At 39.4% G+C, this 19961-nt stretch overlaps 1 protein-coding gene across 4 annotated transcripts in view; it reads left to right on the forward strand.

Annotated features, from left to right (window-relative positions):
- Positions 1 to 19961, forward strand: part of MLLT3 (MLLT3 super elongation complex subunit) — a 138050-nt gene that overhangs the window by 87220 nt on the left and 30869 nt on the right. For all 4 annotated transcript variants that reach the window (XM_052778511.1, XM_052778513.1, XM_052778512.1 and 1 more), the window contains 2 exons: positions 3533 to 3652; positions 14194 to 14805. In XM_052778511.1, coding sequence (XP_052634471.1) covers positions 3533 to 3652; positions 14194 to 14805 — 732 coding nt within the window. The remainder of the gene's footprint in view (positions 1 to 3532; positions 3653 to 14193; positions 14806 to 19961) is intronic.

The raw sequence follows: 19961 nt of genomic DNA on the forward strand, positions 1-19961 counted from the left end.
TTTCTGACAGAAACCAGTTTGGAAGACAGAGTTGTGTGTTTTATCATAGGGGACAAAAAGTTAATTTTACATGAGATTTTCTTGGTCTTTTGTCATTTTTACAGATGGTAAAGTCTGTAGTCTGAACTGAAGTTCTGTCTTACTGCATACATTGTTAATCACATAAAAATTTTGAATCTATAATTGCCATTTTTCATAGGGTTTATAATGAAATAACAGGCTGCAAGACTCAATACACTGAAAGTTTTAGGGCTCACAGTTTGGAATGTCCAGAATTTGTCTTCTAAAAACTGAATGGGATTTATTTTCTCTCTGTGTGGAACTAGATTTGCCAAATCTGCCAGACCTCAGTACTAATGCTGTTCATCCCGGCGCTGTAGATCTTTCTGTAGACAGTCATCCTGTTCCTAAACATAAGTCTGTAATACTGATCCTGTTAATGGTCTAAATACTTGCCCAGAAACTGAGATATCTCAGAAGTCCATACACTTTTTTAAAATGTCAGCTTTCTAAGAATGTCTGTGTATAATGATGAATATATAAATATTTATAAACTGGAAAGTTTCTGAATTTTAAAAAGAAAATTTATATAGTGGTTGGACCTCAGTTTATTTTAGCGAGTCAGACTTCTATGCTTCAGGGAGAAAATGGCAGCTTGCAACCCTAGGAGAAAGAATCCTTGGCAGAATTTTTTGTTTCTTTGCTTTTAATTTCAAGGTAGGGCAAACCCTCATCCTCCTGACTATATTTCTCTTCCACATGGATATGCATCTTTTTGTTGTATGAGTGTAAACAAAACTACTTCGTGTCAATAAAATACCTGCTTAAACTCTATAATTAATGGGTAACCTTATGTCTCATTGGTATTTTCTATGTAGTTTGTAGTTTTAAAACATTGCATTGAGTTTAATTTAAAGGAGAACAATCTTATTTAACCACCTGTTTGACTTAGTCTGTGAGAGGAAATAATGATGGGGACATGCATTTTCTCTACCTGTTGCCAGGTTTATGGTATGCACCTGTGGCTACAGATTTTCCTTGTTGCTGGTTGTTCTTTGTTAGCTTGTGCCTTCTCTTGCATTCAGCTGGGCTGAATTCAACCAAAACCTTGGGTAAGTTGAGGTTAAAAAGTATTTGTAAGGCTAAAGGAAATCATTTATTGTGATTCACAATAGCTAATTGCTGTTGACATTACCATGATGACAAGAAGGACACCATTGTTTTTGCCCAGCTGATTTTTGAGAGTTCTGGCTGCTGGCAGGCTCTGGTTTAGGTGTCTGAGAAATGGAAATGAGGAATTGGGGAGAAAATTTGTTACATGTGCTGTGTGGAATCTTACTTCACAAAATGTTTGGATACATAAGTAACTTTTAAAGATTTTTTTTTTTTTTTTTTTTTTTTTTAATACGTGAACCTATGGTCAAGGAAGGAGAACAACTTTATTGCCGCCTTCTTCCTCCACCTTTGGATTCTAGTAGCAGTGTTGAAAGGTAATGCTCAACTTACGGGCAGATAAAAGTAATCTTTATTACCTAGTTAGTCCCTTAATATTGTCCAGGCTACCACATGATCTTTTGAGCAAGGTTGTCTGCAACAAGATTCATTTGGAGTGGTGTTTAAATAATGTTTTTTTTTTTTAAAATTGAAATCCTGTCTTGAAGAAGCTGTAGGCAGTAAATACCGTCTTGACTTGGAGAGGTAAAATGTGGAGTACACATACCTACATCCTAGATTTCCCAATTTTGCACTTCTCATTCCTCCTTGAACGTAATGTGCATGAGGCATGTGATGGGTCAGTCTCTCCCCATCCGCAGTATCAGAGGATGTTTTGGTCTTGTGAAGAGGCAAGGGTGACCACACAGGGCATCCGCAAAACCAAGTGTGACTTCATGCGTGGGAACCTGTGGAAAGAGAGAGATGTTTCCGTGCAGGTGCAGAGCTCTGCCACTTCTCTCCAGCTTTGCAGGGTTTGTCAGACAGCAGGTAAGCTCTCTCTGGCATTTAGGGTTTTGAAACAATAGATAAATGAATAGGTATGCTAGGAAGCAGTAAAATTCAGGCACAGCAGCACTGGAGCAGAAGACAGGAGCTAGCTGAGTTTCTGAGATGGAAGGCATAATCTTTACATGTCTGGTAACTGCTCTGTGATGGCTGATTTATCTGTGGTCTCTGGAAATGATCTGTTTGTAGTTAAGAGTCTTTAAAATTAAGAAAGGTAGCTAGACCCTTGTTATAGCAAAAATGCTGCTTGCTTACCAGCCATCCAGTTTACTGTACTCCATATAAAGCAGAAGCTTGAAGTTAGAAGTTGAAGTTAGAGCTGTACTGCTTTCCCATTAAAACCTCATTTTTTTACAGTGTATCTTTGTGGTGGGTTAATCTTGGTTAAGGGCTGAACTCCCACCCAGACGCTTGGTCACTCACTCTGCCTACTCAACAGGGCAGGGGGAGAAGATAGGATGAGAAGGCTCATGGGTCAGGATAAAGGCAGGAAGATTACTTACCAGTTAACGTCATGGGAAAAACAGACTCGACTCAGGGAAAATTAATTTAATTTGTTGCAAATTTAAAATAGATTTGGGTAATGAGAAACAAAAAAACCGAAAACAATATCAACCCCAGACACCACCTTCCCATGCTCAACTCCAGTCCTTCATTCAGGACTTCTCTGCCACCTCCCTGAGCGGCACAGGGGGATGGGGAGGGGGGTTTGCAGTCAATCCATAACAGCTCCTCACTGCCACTGCTTCCTCCTCACACTTTCCCCCACTCCAGCACGGGGCCTCTCCGTGGGCTGCAGGGAAATACCTTTTACAGCACCTGGAGCACCTCTTCCCCTCCTTCTTTGACCTTGGTGTTCACACTGCAGTTTCTCACAATTTTTTTTTTTCCTTCACCTCCTCTGCCTGTGCAGTGTTTTGCCCTTTCTTAAACCTGTTCTTTGTGAGGTGGCACCATCTTGCCTGAGGGGCTCAGACATGTCCTGCGGTGGGTCTGTTGGAGCTGGCTGGATCCAGCTGTGTCTGACACGGGGGAGTCCCTGCCCCTTCCTCACAGAGGCCACCCCTGCCACCCAAACCTTGCCACCTGTACCCATTATAGTCTTCCTTCAGTTCACTTTAGTTGAAATCAAAGACTGCTGCACATACATATTTATGGAATGTCAGCTGCCTGCAGAACCTTCTACTGCAGGTGTGATGAACTTTCAAGTGTACTAGACATTGTTGAGAACAAGAGAAAGAGGGCTAAGGACTCAGGTGCCATAGCATGTAAGCAGCCATAATAGAACAAGTTATGCCATTTTCTGAGGGGCTTGCATTGTGTTTGCATGAAAATTGAAAGATGTGATTTACTCATTAAATAGAGGATGGCAGTGTGGTTTAATTAACCCATCCCCCGTTGAGAAGAAACATGGATACTATTAGTTGGAGAAGTTTTATTCTACCAATGTAATTTGCAGTTCTTAGGCAGGTGAGACTCTCTCTGTCTGTGTTGGTAATGTTTGACTGACATGCTTTCTCTCTTATAACAGATCATGGTAATGTCAGATGGCACATCGTTCTCTTCAGGACAGAGCCTTCATCTACCCAGCCTTCCCAGTAACTCCCTCTCTTTTTCTGAAGTGAAGAAGAAATCATCTCATGGGCCAAAGGTGAGACTTATTTTGCTAGAAGATACTTGAGCCAGTGATGCTCTCGCTGGGAAATAACTTGAGAAAAAGTATTTCTAGGTATTTTTGCAATCTCATTACGTAGTCCACTGATAATAGGTCTTGACATTTCTTTGTTGTGAACTTACTGTTTGCCACATGAAAATAATGCAGAACAAGGATGGTTGTGAGAACAGGTGCCAATGAAGGTACTGCTTTTCTGGATTTTGTACATGCACAATTGTTTTCCTCCTTTCCCAGAAGGAATTCTAATGGTCTGTTGTAGTATTAGGGGGTTGTGATGATGGAAGTATGATCTACAGAAATCTAAAGAACATGAGAAAATACTATAATAATTGTTTCCTTTATTAAGTATTTTCTAATACTTTTAATGATAATTGTGTAGAGTGAAACTTGGAGTTGTGTCCTTTAGGATTTTTAATTTTGTTTAAATTTCAGGGGTTAATTCTTTACTAGGTGTTTCAAAAACAGCAATGTGTCATCAGTCTCTAGGACATCACATTGAATCCCCAACCTAGAACACAGTGAAAAGGTATAGTCCAATGAACCTTTTGAGTAATATAAATGGACCTTTCTGAAATGGCAGATAATTTCTTCAGTTTGACAAAATGAATGAATGGTGTGGAAGAATAAAGAGCATCTTATTATGTATTCAAATAAGAAATGCAACACAATTACTTACGTCGTAAATTAATTAATGTATATGCCTTTTCTCCGTTCTGTTAAATTGTTTGGGGTTTGATTTTCTCTCTTAGCATCTTGTTAATTTGAAATGTGTTACTTAATCTTGCAGTGCACATACCGCAAGGGGCAATACCCCTTTTTATCAATAACTTTCATGTTCTGTAGCTGCACCAAATCTTGTATCTTGTAAGATCTTTCAGGTAATGAACTATGGGTATGCCTAAGTGTGTCCATTGATAAGAATGTGTCACAACACTAAGGACATAAGGGAGGGTGGGGGGAAGGGGGGAGTTCTTTGACATGTTTCTGCGTGGTTTGCATTGCTCCTGAGTGCCTCACTATCTCTAATGCAGGCCTTCCTGTGACATTTAAAGGACACATGGATGTGTGATTATTTTTGTTTTCCTAATGAGGAGCTGAGGTAGATTGAATCTGAGGATTAGGCTGAAGGCGCTTACTCTGACATGCTAAAATGACTGCTTATTGCCTAAAATGGAAAGCAACTGGCTATACCAGGTGCTCAAGCAAGGTGCTGAAGATAACTGTCTGACTGCTTAGACTAGGATGCATCTCCATCTACTTGGATACTGAAGATGAATTACTTTGACACTTTACCATCTATAAGAGGGGTTCTTGTGAGGTTGAGTAGCTCTCTAGAGTTCAGTTTCCAATCACCCATGTCTTGCATTGCACGCCAATGTAGGCGTACTGAGGCTTGGCCTATAAATAAGCAACCCAAACACCTGCAAAAGGACTTCAGGGAGGTACAGATATGATACCGAGTCCTACACTAATGCTCCATCTAGTAACTGTACACCATGGTAAGTCTTGAATCTCCAGTGTAAATTTTTTCATAAGCAAGTGCTAATCTGGGTTGTCATTTTCTGAACCATATTTGAACAATGAACTTTTGTCTGTTGTAGAAACCTGACAAGTGTGGAGTGTGGTTGGGGTGAAGCAGGGTGAAGGGAGTGTTGCATGTTTGCTGCACTCATCCTTATAAATGAATGTTCGAAATCTTTCATTTTTGCTGAAGCAACCCAACAACGTGCAGCCATTTTGACACACAGCAGGAAGTTACAGCAGTCAGTAGGAGGTTAGATGTGCATCACATCTCAGGATTGTATTCAATATCTGTAAAATTGTTACCCAGGAATGTTTTTTTAACTATTTGGTTTCAAAATAGGGATGATCAGCAACAATGCTGTCTATTTGAAATAATTAATTTTTCAGCCTTGTATGCTGTTCACTGGAGTTTTTAGTAGTGGGAAGAGATGTTATATCAATACAGTGTTTCTTGCCAGTCGGTGTGAATATTCAATTTTTCCTTTCCCTTTCAGCAATCTTTGTCTGTTCCTGTCCAACTTAAAACACAACACTAATGAGCAGCTGTTCTTGTATGTCATAAAGAGTTGTAAATACCTGCCTTACTGAGGATCATCAGCTGTTTTTGAGAAATGGAAACAAAGTAACCTTGGGTTTGGTATAGCAAAAAACTTTGATTTTTTTATTATAAATCCTGGGAGCTGAGAACCATTGGAATTTTGTCTTAAGGGGTTTTGTTTTGGTTGGGGTGCAGGAGTATTCCAGCCAATATGTAAATAGATTTTTGGTTTTGTCATTTGGAATAATCCCAGTGATGGAACAACTTCAGTGTTCAAATTTCATTTCAATATGCCTCTAGAATAGGAGCTGTAGAAAGGTATTGGTAGTTCTTGGGTGTAAGTTGTCTGTACCAAAACTGTGGGTGCATGTACTCCAGGTGTCTGTCCTGGATGATTTGGGGATTTTTCTGCTGCAGCAATAGCCCTTTGATGTGCTTAGCTTGGTTTTGGTTTGTTTTGTGTCTGTGAGTACCAAAGTCAACTCTGAGGTCAGTTTTAAACTCCGAGTACGGAAAACCAGAACTTAATATTTGCTTACCCATTTGCCATTACAAAGCACCACACAGACTTTCTGGTTAGAGGAGAATTGCAGTCAAGACAGTAAAACTAGTGCAATGAAGTGGTATTGTTGGTTTAGCATTCACTTATAAAAAAATACAATGCAGTATGAAGAGAGAACTGTCACTTTGCTTTCTGTCACATCCTCTTCTGAAATATGTATTAAAAACCATACATGTTTGTATTTCTGAAGTTCCATGATTTTGTGTTTAATTTAATGGAGATGGTATTAATGAGCCCCAGTGTTATATGATTCTAAAACAAAGCTTTAGTCTTGGAAATACAGAGGACAGGCAGAAATGCATGAAACCTTACTTTATGCATTTTTTCAGAACGTAAAAATAGCTGCAGGCTAGCTGCAGATACTTGTGTTGTTTTTAAATCAGTTGTATTACTGTGCCTGTTTGTATTACGTAAATACAACATGCACAGAATACAGAGAAACAGCTTGATTAGTTTTGTTGAGGTGATTATGTCTTTTGGAATGAGCTGTAGTGTCAGCTGCAGTGAAATGAGGTTTACTTTATAAACAAAAAAACAAAAGCTCTTATTCCCATGTGTGACCAGAAAAAAGAAAAATTATTTTATGCTCCCCCTTTTGGCTTTCTCTGTCAAACAAGTGAGCCTTGTAATTCTCCATCTGCTTCTAATTCTCCTGATGTCATTGGTTGTAATAGTTTGGGGGGCTGGACAAGCTGAAGGTTGGAAAGCCTTGTAAATATGCAATATAGTAATAATCCGTGAGAAGAGTTAGTAGCAGGTAAATTCATCTCCAGCATGCAGCTAGCAAGTGGAATAATACCATAGTATTTGTGGAGGTTTTCAAAATATTGTGTGTGGGGCAGTTCCCAAATCAGTTAGTGTTTCAATAATAAACACATTTGTATTCAACAGAAATCTGAATTTCCTTGAGGAAGTAATTCCTTTTTAGCTATCTTCCTCCTCTTTTACTCTTAAGAGCAGGAGGCATATTTGAGACTAATTCCAGTCTATTGGCTCAAGATGGACACATTATTTCAATAGGCATAACATTTGAAGAAATGCTTTTTTTATTACAAATTAAAATAATACATGTTTTTATGATCACTAATACTAAATTTGTAGACTAAACCGAGACTACAGTAGACTGGCATGGTCATGCCAGTGTGCTCAGTTTAATGACTTCATAAAATTTAATGAACCTCCCATCCCTCCCCACAACTGCTTCATTTGCTAATTAGGTTCCTAATGTCTGTCAGCAACTGGAGATGTTTGAAATGATTTCCAGAGGATATTGCTTATTCAAACTCATGTTCAACAAAAGTGGGAATGCCTTTTGGTGGTGTGAAGTCAGAATCCAACCCTGCAAAATATACAGAGCGTTCAACACCATTTTTTGCCTTGTAGTTATAGAAGTGTTTTAACCTGCAAATGTGTTACCTGTTGAGCAGCTGTCATGGTCCATTTGGATCTCTCAAATTCACAGGACACCGTACTCTGTGATTTAAACTTTATTGCATGAGCCATTAAGAAATACAACAAACAAACATGACAAACAAGGCTCAGTCCCCTTTGCCCAGACTAGTCTATCACATGAATTCACTTTTTCAGCACTCAAGTCATAAGGTATCATGACTTATAACATGTTACTCTTAATCCATGCTCTTAGGAACAACAACAACAAAAAAATTAGTTACCTAGCTGACAGTGAGAGTGCTCATCCTTCCTCCTCTGTCACGGTGGGGGTGTCCCCTGGATCAAATCAGGAAGCACGAAAGCCTCAGCAGTCCAGCTGCTGATGGATCTACTTCAAAAGCTTTTTTTTTTTATTGTAAGATGATGTTTTATACCTTCGGGCTTGGAGGTTTGGTTTATATAATTTCCATAAGTTAGTAGATTCTGACAAAACTGCCAGGCAAAGATGATGGTTGCAGGACACAGGAATTTGCAGGAGATCATGGCTGCATAATGGCCCTTTAGCTCTTTCTGGCCACCTGTCCTGCCTACGGGATGCTCTTGCTGCTCCCAGCATATATCAAGGCCTTAGAATGAGCTGTGTTAACCAAAATCTGAGCAGTTGAATGCAACAGTCACAGTAGCAGTTTTTCTCTGTTGGTAAAATCTTAGATTTTTATCATGCTTTCTAAAATACTTATTTTTAAAGATCTGTTAGTACTGCTCTGTGAAGGGGGTTATATATCTTGAAGTACTATATGTACATGGTGTTACTTGGGTTAAGAAAAAACATCGGCAGGTATTTTAACATGCGTATAAGCCTCCATATTACTCTTTTGATGCTTGTTATACAATGTATCGAAGTCTAACATTCCCTTGGCTTGCTTCAATATTTGATGAGTACATGAATGTCAGCTATGGTGTGTAAATGTGTTACCTGTCAAAACTCCACCATCTCCATTTTACATATGAACTTGAGAAAAGACGGTTTTATTTGTCCTTAGCAGAAATACATCATTCACACTTATTCCTTGCAATACTTCTTAAGGTGGGACAGAAAAGAAACATTAAACACACTTTTAGATTTTGATAAGTAAGAAAATGGTTTGAAATTACATTCTGATTCTCAGTAATATCTATGCTGACATAATGTGAACATTTAGCCACATCTAATCCCCATCAGCCTTCCACATTCATCATTAGGTTTGATATAATTTTACCAGTGAATATATTTGGGGTTTTTTCTGTCTTACAGATTTTATGTTCCTCCTGCTATTTCCTCTAAGTCATTGTTGGCTCCTGTTAAGGTCATTGTAGAAACTGAGGAAATAAGAAAAGATACTTTTTTTTACTTAGAGAATGACTGCAGATACAAAAGTAATGGGTTGGCTGTCTTAATGAAAGAGTAGCTGTCAGAAAGCATGGCAGGGGTGTATAAATATGTCTATATCATAAGTATATCATATACTTCACTATGATTTCTATGAAAACTTCAGCTTCCATGTTGTAGAAAGAGGAAAGAAGTCTGGTTTTAAAATTGCAAAGACAAGAAAGATCTCAAGTTTCTATTGGTTTAATACTACTGTGCCCCAGGACCTATTTCACAGTTCTTATCTGTTGGAAAACCACTAAAATGAGTCTCTCCTTTTGGAGCAATTTAAAATACCTGGTAAGGAGACCAATAAGAAACATAAGGACTCCATCTAGTTTATTAATGGCACATATTTTATTCTTCCCCAGGGCAACACTTACAGCTCTGGCATGATAGATCAAGATGTGAAGATAAAAGCATTAATAATTATTTCATATGGCAACCTTTGGGGCTGGTCTTGGATCAGACAAAATACGGAGCTTTTTTAAATTATTATTATTTTTAAAAATTTAATTAAAAAAATAAAAAAAATTAAAAAAACACCAGGAAAGGAGTTTTGACTAAAGTAAAAGATCTCAAGGAATGATTCATGCTTTTTTATTTTTGTTTTTTAATTGCTGGCCTGGGAAATGAGGAAGTGCCTTATGTTCAGACATTCAAACGTCATCATAATATTGTTCATTGTTGATGCTTCTGCCTGTTGTTAATGTTGATGCATATATATTATATAGACATATAGTTAGATTTCCAAATGTGACTCAAAAATACATTTGCAGTGCTGATGCAAGAAACACCTGAACAAAAAGCACAATTGAATAATTTGTGCAGCTTTGTGTGAAAATTCAGTGTTTCACTAATTAGTTAAGATAATGAGAAAGGAGAAACAGTTCAAAGTAATTATTTTTAATTAATTGTTTCCATTTCTACCTGTTGCTACAGAGGAGAAGGGAGATACTGCTCTTTTTGCACATATGATATGTGCAAACCGTTCAGGTCCTGCAGCATTGAATACTGGCTTAGCATGTCCTGATTGGACAATTCATAAGTAGTTACGTGCCAACATGGAGCACGCGAGTGGATGTATTCTCCATCTTTGTTTCTCCTCAGCTTCATTAAACAGGCTAATTCTGCTTTGTCTTATTGGGTGGGGTTTTTTTCAGAGCAGTTCTAGCAACTGTATTTCTAAAATTACTCAGCCCCTGTGGAGGTTGAGGCTGGCCATGTCATGCTTTGGTCCTTCAGTTTCCAGCGCAGTGCTGCTATCCTATCTGCATTGTGGATAAAATGGTGGTGGTGAAGTAAGGGGGAAGAAAAGCTAAATATGTTTTCCCCTGTGCAGTTCTGTAAATCTGTGGCAGTATTAGACAGCCAGACATACCACATCTACATGTGTACTAGAGGGTTGTTGTACTTTAACTCCAGTGGGCAGCTGAGCCCCATGCAGCCACTCGCTCCCTCCCCCTCGGTGGGATAGGGGAGAGAATCAGAAAGGTAAAAGTGAGAAAACTCCTGGATTGAGGTAAAGGCAGTTCAATAGGGAAAGTGACAGTTTAATAGGGAAGGCAAAAGCTGTGCACACAAGCAGAGAAAAACAAGGCATGCATTCACTGCTTCCCATCGGCCAGCAGGTGTTCAGCTATCTCCAGGAAAGCAGGGCTCCATCATGAGTAATGGTTACTTGGTAAGACAAATACCCCAAGTCCAAATGTCCTCTCCTTCCTCCTTCTTCCCCCAGCTTTTATTGCTCAGTATGACATCGTATGGTCTGGAATATCCCTCTGGTCAGTTGGGGTCAGCTGTCCTGGCAGTGTCCCCTCCCAACTTCTTGTGCACCTCCACCCTCTTCGCTGGTGGGGTGGGGTGAGAAGCAGAAAAGGCTTTGGCTCTCTGTCAGCACTGCTCAGTAAAAAACCCCCCCAAAAACCTGTTTCATTCAGTAATGAAAACATCTCGGCATTATCAACACTGTTTTCAGCACAAATCCAAAACATAGCCCCATACAAGCTACTATAAAGAAAATTAACTTTGTCCCAGCCAAAACCAGTACAAGGGTGTAATGGTTTAAGCCCAGCCGGTAACAAAGCACGACGCAGCTGCTCGCTCGCTCCCTGCTCCTGGCCACAGTGGGATGAGGAGAAATTATAAAGAAAAGCTCATGGGTTGAGACAAGGAGAGGGAGGGATCATTCACCAGTTATGGTCACAGCCAAAAAAACCAGACTAAACTTGGGGAAAAAACAAAATTACTTAATCTACTACCAATCAAATCAAAACAAGGATAATGAGAAGTAAAAACCAAATCTTGGAACACCTTTCCCCCACCCCTCCCTCCTTCCGGCTCAACTCCACTCCTGGTTCTCTCTACCTCCTCCCCTGCAGCGGCACAAGGGGATGGGGAATGGGGGTTGGGTCAGTTCATCACACCTTGTCTCTGCTGCTCCTTCCTCCTCAGGGGGAGGACTCCTCACTCGTCCCCTGCTCCTGTCAGGGGTGCCTCCCACGGGAGGCAGCCCTCCACGAACTGCTCCAATGTGGGCTCCTCTCTCCCCAGGCTGCCGGTGGGCATCTGCTCCCCCGCTCCCCTCCATGGGCTGGGGGGGGAACAGCCTGCCGTCTCACCACGGGCTGCAGGGGCATCCCCTCCTCCCCTCCTTCTGCACTGACCTCGGTGTCTGCAGAGGGGTTCCTCTCACATTCCGATCCCCCTACTCACTGCAGGTTCCCCGTCTTAAATCTGTTCTCCCAGAGGCGCCAGCACCGTTGCTGATGGGCTCGGCCTGGGCCAGAGGCGGGTCTGACCTGGAGCCAGGGAAGCTTCTAGCAGCTTCTCACAGGAGCCACCCCTGCAGCCCCTCCCCCGCTACCAAAAAAACCCCCCACACCACACAAACTCATAACAAAGGGTCGAAAAAGAAAAGTAGATTCTTAGCACTGTAGAATGGTAAGTGTGGATTGCTAGAAAATAAAACAGAGCTAGGGATTTGTAGGTGAATTTTACACAGATGAAAGCGTATCCAGTCTTGCAGAGATGAGAGAATTTTGGGCACAACTTTGGTCTGCTGCTTGCAAAGGACTTGGATGAATAACTAAGCAAATTAATTGAAAGTCAAACCCAGAAGTGCATTTGTAGTATTTATACTAATTAGCACCCTTTTCAGTAGGTCCCCCTTTCCAGTAATGCTTTCTTTGCATAGAAATTATATTGGAAGAACACTTTATTGTAAGTATTGTTCATCGTTCTCTCTTTCAACCTAAGAATTTCATTAAAACTGTGATTCTAGAACTGTGTATTAGGACACTCCTAGCTAAACATATTCCAAGTTCTGACAAGTACTGTCAATCTTTTTGTCCTAAGGAGGAGTAACTAAAGCTATAAGATGTATAGTTGCCAGTAAGTAAGGTGTGAGCATGGGAATCTTTTGCGTACTGCAAGTATATAGTCTATATCATTTCCCTAAAGCTGTTCCTGTTCTGCCTGTCATGAGTTTGATCATTTGAGAGGTGGAGGGTGTGATACTGGCATAGCATGTAGCACTTAGGGAATATCCTGCTTTGAAGAAGTGTTTCCAGGGTTCATGGGCTAACAGTCTTGCAGTTTTTCAGCAGGAATAAAACTTTACATACTTTTATTTTCTAGGTTAGTATGGGTTCTTTTTTCTGTTATTTTAAGCTTGGTATTGTTAATGAAGTTCTGTTCAGTATAAATCTCTATCTAGAGTTAGGATTTTTACAAATGTCACAATACATCAGGTTTCATGCCTAATTTTTTTTTCAGGGTTTTAGTATTTTCAGTTTTATACCATTTAAACCTCTTTTCTGGTTAAAGGGAAAGGAAATCAAGGGGTATATGCAATATATTTGTTGAAGTGCTTCTTTCTAAGAGTTTCTCAGATGCTAGGCAATATATAGATAGAAATGCTTACAGTCAGCTTGGAAGAAAGTAAGCAACCTAAACTTGTTCACCATAGGTTCCTGTAAATTGAAATGTCACTTTGCAGATTTGAAGTAGTGTAAAAATGAAGCTTGTTTCTGGAGAGAGTGCTACAGGTGTTTAGTGTTTATAACACTGCAGTTAGGCTACTGGGTATTTTTGAGATGCTGAGTGCCCACTGCTTGCAGTTTCAGTGAAAGTAGGCAGTGCTGGAGCTGTCCTCATCTTTTGAAAATTCCTGGGTGTTAATTCTCAGAAGAAAGGATCCCATATGACCTATTCCAGATAGCTCAGTTCCCTTATTGCTGGTTCTAGTTGCAGATCACCACTTTCCTTGCCATTTTGACTTTTCAGATTCAACTGAGTGAGGAATGATACTGCTCTGCTCTTTCTGCTTTTGCCTGTCTTATAGGACCTCTGAGTCATCACCACTGTCTCAGAAACCCATCTCATTTACAACAATTGAATTTAAAAAAATGCAATTAAATACTCAGCAAAGACAGCAGCAGTAAATACAAGGAAGAAAGCTTTTTTAGTAAAGGAGGTTTTCCATAAGAAGATATTGACTGCTGAGATGCCATAGCCGGGCTGGACCCAGAGTTGTTATTGTGTATGAGGAAAAGGATCTGGCAAAAGCTGGAGAGAAGATCACAGTTGAGAAGTCAAACTTTGTCTGAAATGTTGTCAGGATGCACATGTTTTGCTCTCATCCTGAAGTAATTCTGTTGATAGTATATGGCTCATATCCTCATCTTTCCTTATGATGTTTTGGGTTTTTTTGGTTTTGTTTTTTTTTTTCTGATAGCTACTGGTCATGGTTAACATTTCCTAAACTGTCTTTATGTTCATCTTAAGCTGTTTCTTAAAAAAAAATAAATCTAGTTCTTAAGATAAAAACTAACTTGTCTTGCAGATATTGACAAGCAGTGGTAACTGCTCATGTTCCACCACTTTGTTACAGAGAAGTTGACCAAAATGATGGGGTTTGTATCTGTTTTTATACAGGTATTTGCAGTTTCTGGTTTTCAAACTGCAGTTCCAAGTTTTTAATATGAATCCTGTGTCCATATTGTGTCTTGTCATTTGGAGCTTTAAGTATTCTTTTTATTTTCTTTTTATCTTTTTTTTGCTAAGTAAAATTTTGCATCTACTTTTTGCAGGACCCGACTAGGATTCTGAACACAAATAGCAGCAGCAGCAGCAGTAGTAACTGTTTTTCAAAGACACACAAGTTAACAAAGGAGCACAAGGAAAAAACTTCTAGAGACTCAAAAGAACATAAAAGTGCCTTCAAAGAACTTTCCAGGGAACACAACAAATCTTCCAAAGAATCCTCTAAGAAACCCAAAGAAAACAAACCACTAAAAGATGAAAAAATAGTTCCTAAAATAGCATTCAAGGAACCCAAACCCATATCCAAGGAGCCAAAATCTGAAAACACCACCATCCTTACCATAACAGGTGGGCAGCAGCAAGAAAAGAAGACTCCCACAAAAAGGCCCTCTGTTCTGGACTCTGATGAACCTTCTGCAAAAAAGAGAAAAAAAAGTGGGTCAGATTCGTTTTTTAAAAGTTTTTCTAGCGCCCCACCACTGATTCTTACCTGTTCAGCTGAAAAAAAACAGGCAAAGGATAGATCTCAACTCAAGGTGGGGAGAATCAAAATTGAAAATGATGCACTGGAAAGGAAGACACCTACTCTGCCACCATTTGATGATATTGTAGATCCCAATGATTCTGACATGGAGGAAAACATGTCCTCCAAATCTGAAGTAAGTGGTGTTTGGTTTTGCTTCATATGTGTTGAGTATTCCCAGTCTGTGGGATTGTGCACCATATTTGTATTTTCCCCTTCCTTTCTCTTGTCCACTGGCAGATTGTTCAAACTGAAGGGTGCTGACTGCTGGCTGTTCGAACTTATGCATGTTCTAGTTGTATTGTATTGCCTGTTCAAGTCTACTCAATTTATAAATCTGTCAACATTATAACGAATGAGCATATGGGAGTTGGCTATAGATAATATTGCTCTTTTGATCTTGTTCTTTTGAATTTCATGCTTCTTGTGAGAGAAAAGGAAGTTCATTTAAATGCTTGTATTTCACACCCTAAATGTTTGTGTTCAGGTGTTAGAGAATTCAGTAAATTCAGGAAAGGGTTGCAGTAAATCAGAGTGTTATTTGTTATTTTTCTGTTAGAAAGGGCAGTTCTGTGAATGATTCCAGTTTTGTGGAGGAGGAGGAGTTCCTAGAATCCCCACTCTGATGAGGAGAATCTATCCAAAGTAACAGGCTTACCTAACAAGAAAGACTATTTTTATGAAAGTTTGATTTCCTGAAAATATTTGTCTACCATGCCTGCCTGAAAATATTTGCCTACTGTGCCTTCTCATCTGTTTCATGCATCATTTGCTCTTGATAATTAGGATTTTAATCATTCTGCTAGAAGACTTCAGTTTTCAGAAGCATCTTTTGTAGAGAGATGAGTCAAGAAGGGAGGGCTTGTTTGGTGCCTTTATTTGTGCCTATGGCGAGAGGTAGTGTGAACAGTAGAGAGGAATTCTTCCCAGCCATGCCTGTTCAGTTCTCTCATTTTTCTGTTTTCTGTTGTGTGCCTCTGTTACTGCCATCAAATTCATAGCCCTGCTTACCTTCTCTGGAACAGACAATAAATACCCCGCTGTGGGGAGGTGTCAACATTAGGCTTATACTTCATAGAAACTTGCCATGAGGGGGAAGGTAATTTATTTCTGAAGTGACCTTTTAATGACTGGTCCCTTAGGGCATGCAAAGGCTGTAAAATTCAGAAGGTATGGAATAGGACAGGCTCTGCTTTACAGCGTGGCACTGGTGATACTGTGGTTGGGGTGGCATTCCTGTTTCTGGCTTAGAACTTATGAATTAGTCTTTAAACCTGAAAATGTTCACACTTCTCAGCCTTGGTGTGAATTAACTTTTAATGTCTTCAGAATAAGCTGAATCTTCTATTTTAATTTATGTCAGTACCCTTAAGACTTGCTACCTATCCTCAGTATAGCCAGCTAATGAGCATAGATTTTGCTTTCACATTTCCTGTTCATTCAAATAGGTGCCATGTAGTGGCACATACACTTTTACTGGCAGTAGCGGTTCTCCATTTTTCTTCAGAGACAAAAGAATTGAGAGAAGCAACTGCAATGTAACTGAAATTTTACAAATGCAGGCACTACAGAGGTGTGTGCTGCATAGCAGCTTGCAAATAGCTGATATGTGAAGGATATGGATGGTGATTAAAACTGATCCTTTTTAATTGTTGTCATGTGTTTCTCTTCTTGTTGTCTTGCAGCCTCTTGCCCATTATGAATGGTATAATGGGTACACCCTTGTGTTTTTCATAGGATGACACAAATCCACTTGCACTGCTGTTTGTCTTCCATCTGCAGTTGACCTGCAGGACCTAAGGAGTTCTTTAACTCTGTACTACAGCAAAAAAGCAGATTCAGGATTTTCTGGTTCTGCAAACCACTGTTACTGAGAGGGTAAACTACTGGAGTTGGCTCAAAGAGAAGCAGATCCTGCTGGTCTGTATTCTGGTATATTTTAATGTTGATGTCCTGGATCATGGAACAGATAGGTCTTCAGTGGGAGGGCCAGTGCGGTCCATGTCTGTATGGGTGAAAAGGATGTCTGCCACTTTGGGACTATGGTCATTAATAAATCAGGCTTAGTATGGCTCCGGTCAGTGACTGGATACTGTTTAGAAAGTCAATAATATACTTTTTTTAGAAAAGGTATGTAGAAAACGCGGAATAATTCCCTAAGGTGCCTGTGGATTCACACCATTCTTTGTGCTGTGGGAGAAAGAGCTGGGCAGCCTGGTTAATGAGTGTCTGCAGAATTTCACAGAGTCATTCCTTCTACACTTCATTAGTTTTAACCAGGGAGCCTAATGAAAGGTGACCAAGCAGTGTTGAGGTAAATCTGTGTGTTGGATAAAATAGTTTGAACTTTTTGTATGTGTTGGTGGGTTTCTAAGCATTTCTGGAAAAGGAGTAGATTTTACAGCTAGATCCATAAGGGGTATATCCTATAAATATAGACATATAAAGAAAAAAAAACAAAGTGAAAAGTTGCAATGTTACACAGTAATAGAAGTGAAAATATGACAATGCTTTTGCTATACAGGAACAGTTATTTCAGGTCTGTTAATGCTTCATGATACTAACCAACATAGCTGTCTGAAGCTGGGAAGATACTTCTTCAGTGGCATGTTCTGGCATAATAATATGCTATAAAATTCAGTCTAATGTTATTTCTTACTCTGGTACAGTTACAGTGATGGGTATTATAGCAGTGGTGAACAAAGAATGAATCATTATTTAGGAGTATATTCAGTGATAAGGTATCCAGGCTTTATTCCTAAAGTGGCTTTAAAAAAGCAAACCCACAAAACTGAACTCTGCAAATTTGGGTTAGGTATAACAAATCAGATTACAAATCAATACCTAAAAGAAAATTTTTAGGATGCCACAAAAATATTAACTTTGAGTCAAGTGCATTTTTTCTAGTTTAAGTTATGTTTATGACATAGTGAAAACCTAATACTGTATGAATTGTAATAAAATTATGAATAACTTTGCTAAGAATTTTGTGAGGACAATATTTTCTTCACTCCATGGAGTAAGAGATGTTCTCATTCTCAAAAACACGTCCTGAAATGGTGACTGTTTGCTTTCTTGGTATTAGCTCATATGCATAACTATGCATATCAAACATGATAAATTTGTAATAAAAAGTGTAATGTCACAGAGCTGTCTGTAACTGCTCTGTAGCTAAGGTTGTATTACTTCACCTATAATTATTTTAGTCTTGCTTTTACATTTTACAGAGAGTTCAGTTTGTCAGTAGGTGCACAAAACCAAGTAGTTTTGTGTGCATTTCTTTAAAAGAAAAAAAAGCTCAGCGGTCAGTAGAGATCTTTATTTCAGACATTTTGGAGGAGTTTTCCTTTGGCAAACGTTCATTGCTTCTGAATTTTGTCCATTAACTCTTTTTTTTTAATATATAACATGTGAGAAGAAAGTTAAGAAGTGCGACATAAGCAAATAGTGCTGGCATTATGTCTGGAAATTTTTTCAACAAGCTGCACAGTAAAAGTAAATGAACTCGTACTGCTTTTATCAAAAATATTCACCAGAAGCTAGAACTTCCTGCAAAAGTAAGTTTCTTCCTATTGCTGGTCACACCGAAGACTGTTTTTAGTGCTAGGGGTAGTCCATGATGAGTTCTCAACTGCAAAGGCTGGGTTCAGGTTTTTAAGTTAAGGATGACATTCTGAGAAGTTCTCACCTCATGGTAAACAAAGCTGACAAGCATCATTAAACAGAGGTGCTGTTTCACTGGACAGGTGCTACAGGAAGGCAATGGTGCTGCTCCCCTGTTTTCTTCAGATACAGCCCCTGTTCAGTGAATCGAGGTAGGGTGTATCCTTTCAATTAATGGGCTTTAATTTCAGACAGAAAAGCAGAGTGTGCTTAACCCTTCTCAATATTGGCATCATGCTCTAAGTAGTTCTGGGCATTCAGACTTGAAATACCGGCCTTCGCCTTCACAAAGTGGAGGACATAGAGGTTTAGCACCCTCCGAGAGAGGTGAATTCTTTTTCATGTGGTGGAGCATGTCTGCCAATGGCTAATCCACCCTCTGAGCTGTCACTTGAAATTCAGATTTAAGAACACAGCCAGGTTAGCATACTGTTGCCTCAGGGGTGTTTCAGAAAGCCAGACAATGTCCTCTGATGCCCTGCAGTCATTCCCTGTTTTGAGCTCTAAAGACCTCTATAAAATTACAGTGAGAAATAAAGCGAATCACATCCTTGCTTAGTGATAAACTTTCTGCCCTAGTTTAATAGCCTTTCTGTGCATGACTTAAAGAGTAAGACCACTTACGGTTATTTCTTGTGGTCTATTTGGAATAGGCTGTAGTGTGGTGCACTGCTGTATTTATTTTAGCTCCGTTTTTCTGTTGACTTTGAGCTGTTGGCAAGTGAAACGTGTGTCTGCATTTCTTTTCATGCTGCTTTTTTGAGTATCGCTTTTCAAATACATCCGTGATTTAAAGTGTGTTGGACTTCGGCATTAGTGATAGACTCGGTGTTCAAAACAGTGTGGGTCTTTTTAGAGTCATGTGAGCTAGCAAAGCTATTCAGGAGCGTCATGTAGTATATTCAGTTAGAAATTGCACATAAAGGCTGAGGAATTATTTTACTGGCTTTAGTATGAAGCATGTAAAGTAGCACATGGATAGACAGCATGTCAGATTTATGGTTTTATTGAGGCATAGGAATATTAGCACAGTCCACTTGAAAACTCCAAAGATTTTGCTTTTAAATTCAATGGCAGGATATTTTAGTTAAAGAAAACTCCATCTGTTCGCTTCCTATGTTGGGACAGTGCAGCAACATGATTAAAAAAAAAAGACTTGACATTCTGGATTTTGCTGCCTGTCTGATCATGAAACATGATGATGTTCTTATAACATTTGTGTGAGCTTCAAACTGGTGTGTGAAATGGGGAAATACAGTTTTGGATCTGATTAAGGCATTTTCCATGGCCAGGGCTGCCCCTTCTGAGCTGTGGAGCCATTGCAGAAGGGATGCTTTTGTACTTCTTGTTTGATTATTAACCAGTTTTGCTGGTCTGGGTAGGGAGGAAAAAATGATGCATAGCTCTAAGTGAAGCTGCTCCAGCAGAAAGACACAAAGGACATCAGGAAGATCATACATACATGTTTAGGTGTTAACAAATGTTCTCAGTGTATCTCCAGTTGCAGTGATCTGAATAAAAACTCTTAAAAACTGCCATGCATCAAAGTGGTTTGTTGGTGGTTTTTTTAGAGAATGCATGTGGCTCTGTTGGATGAATTTCTGCTCCTGGTGTGATTATTTTGCACAT

This window comes from Harpia harpyja, chromosome Z (genome assembly GCF_026419915.1).
Source record: "Harpia harpyja isolate bHarHar1 chromosome Z, bHarHar1 primary haplotype, whole genome shotgun sequence".
Classification (NCBI taxonomy): Eukaryota; Metazoa; Chordata; class Aves; order Accipitriformes; family Accipitridae; genus Harpia; species Harpia harpyja.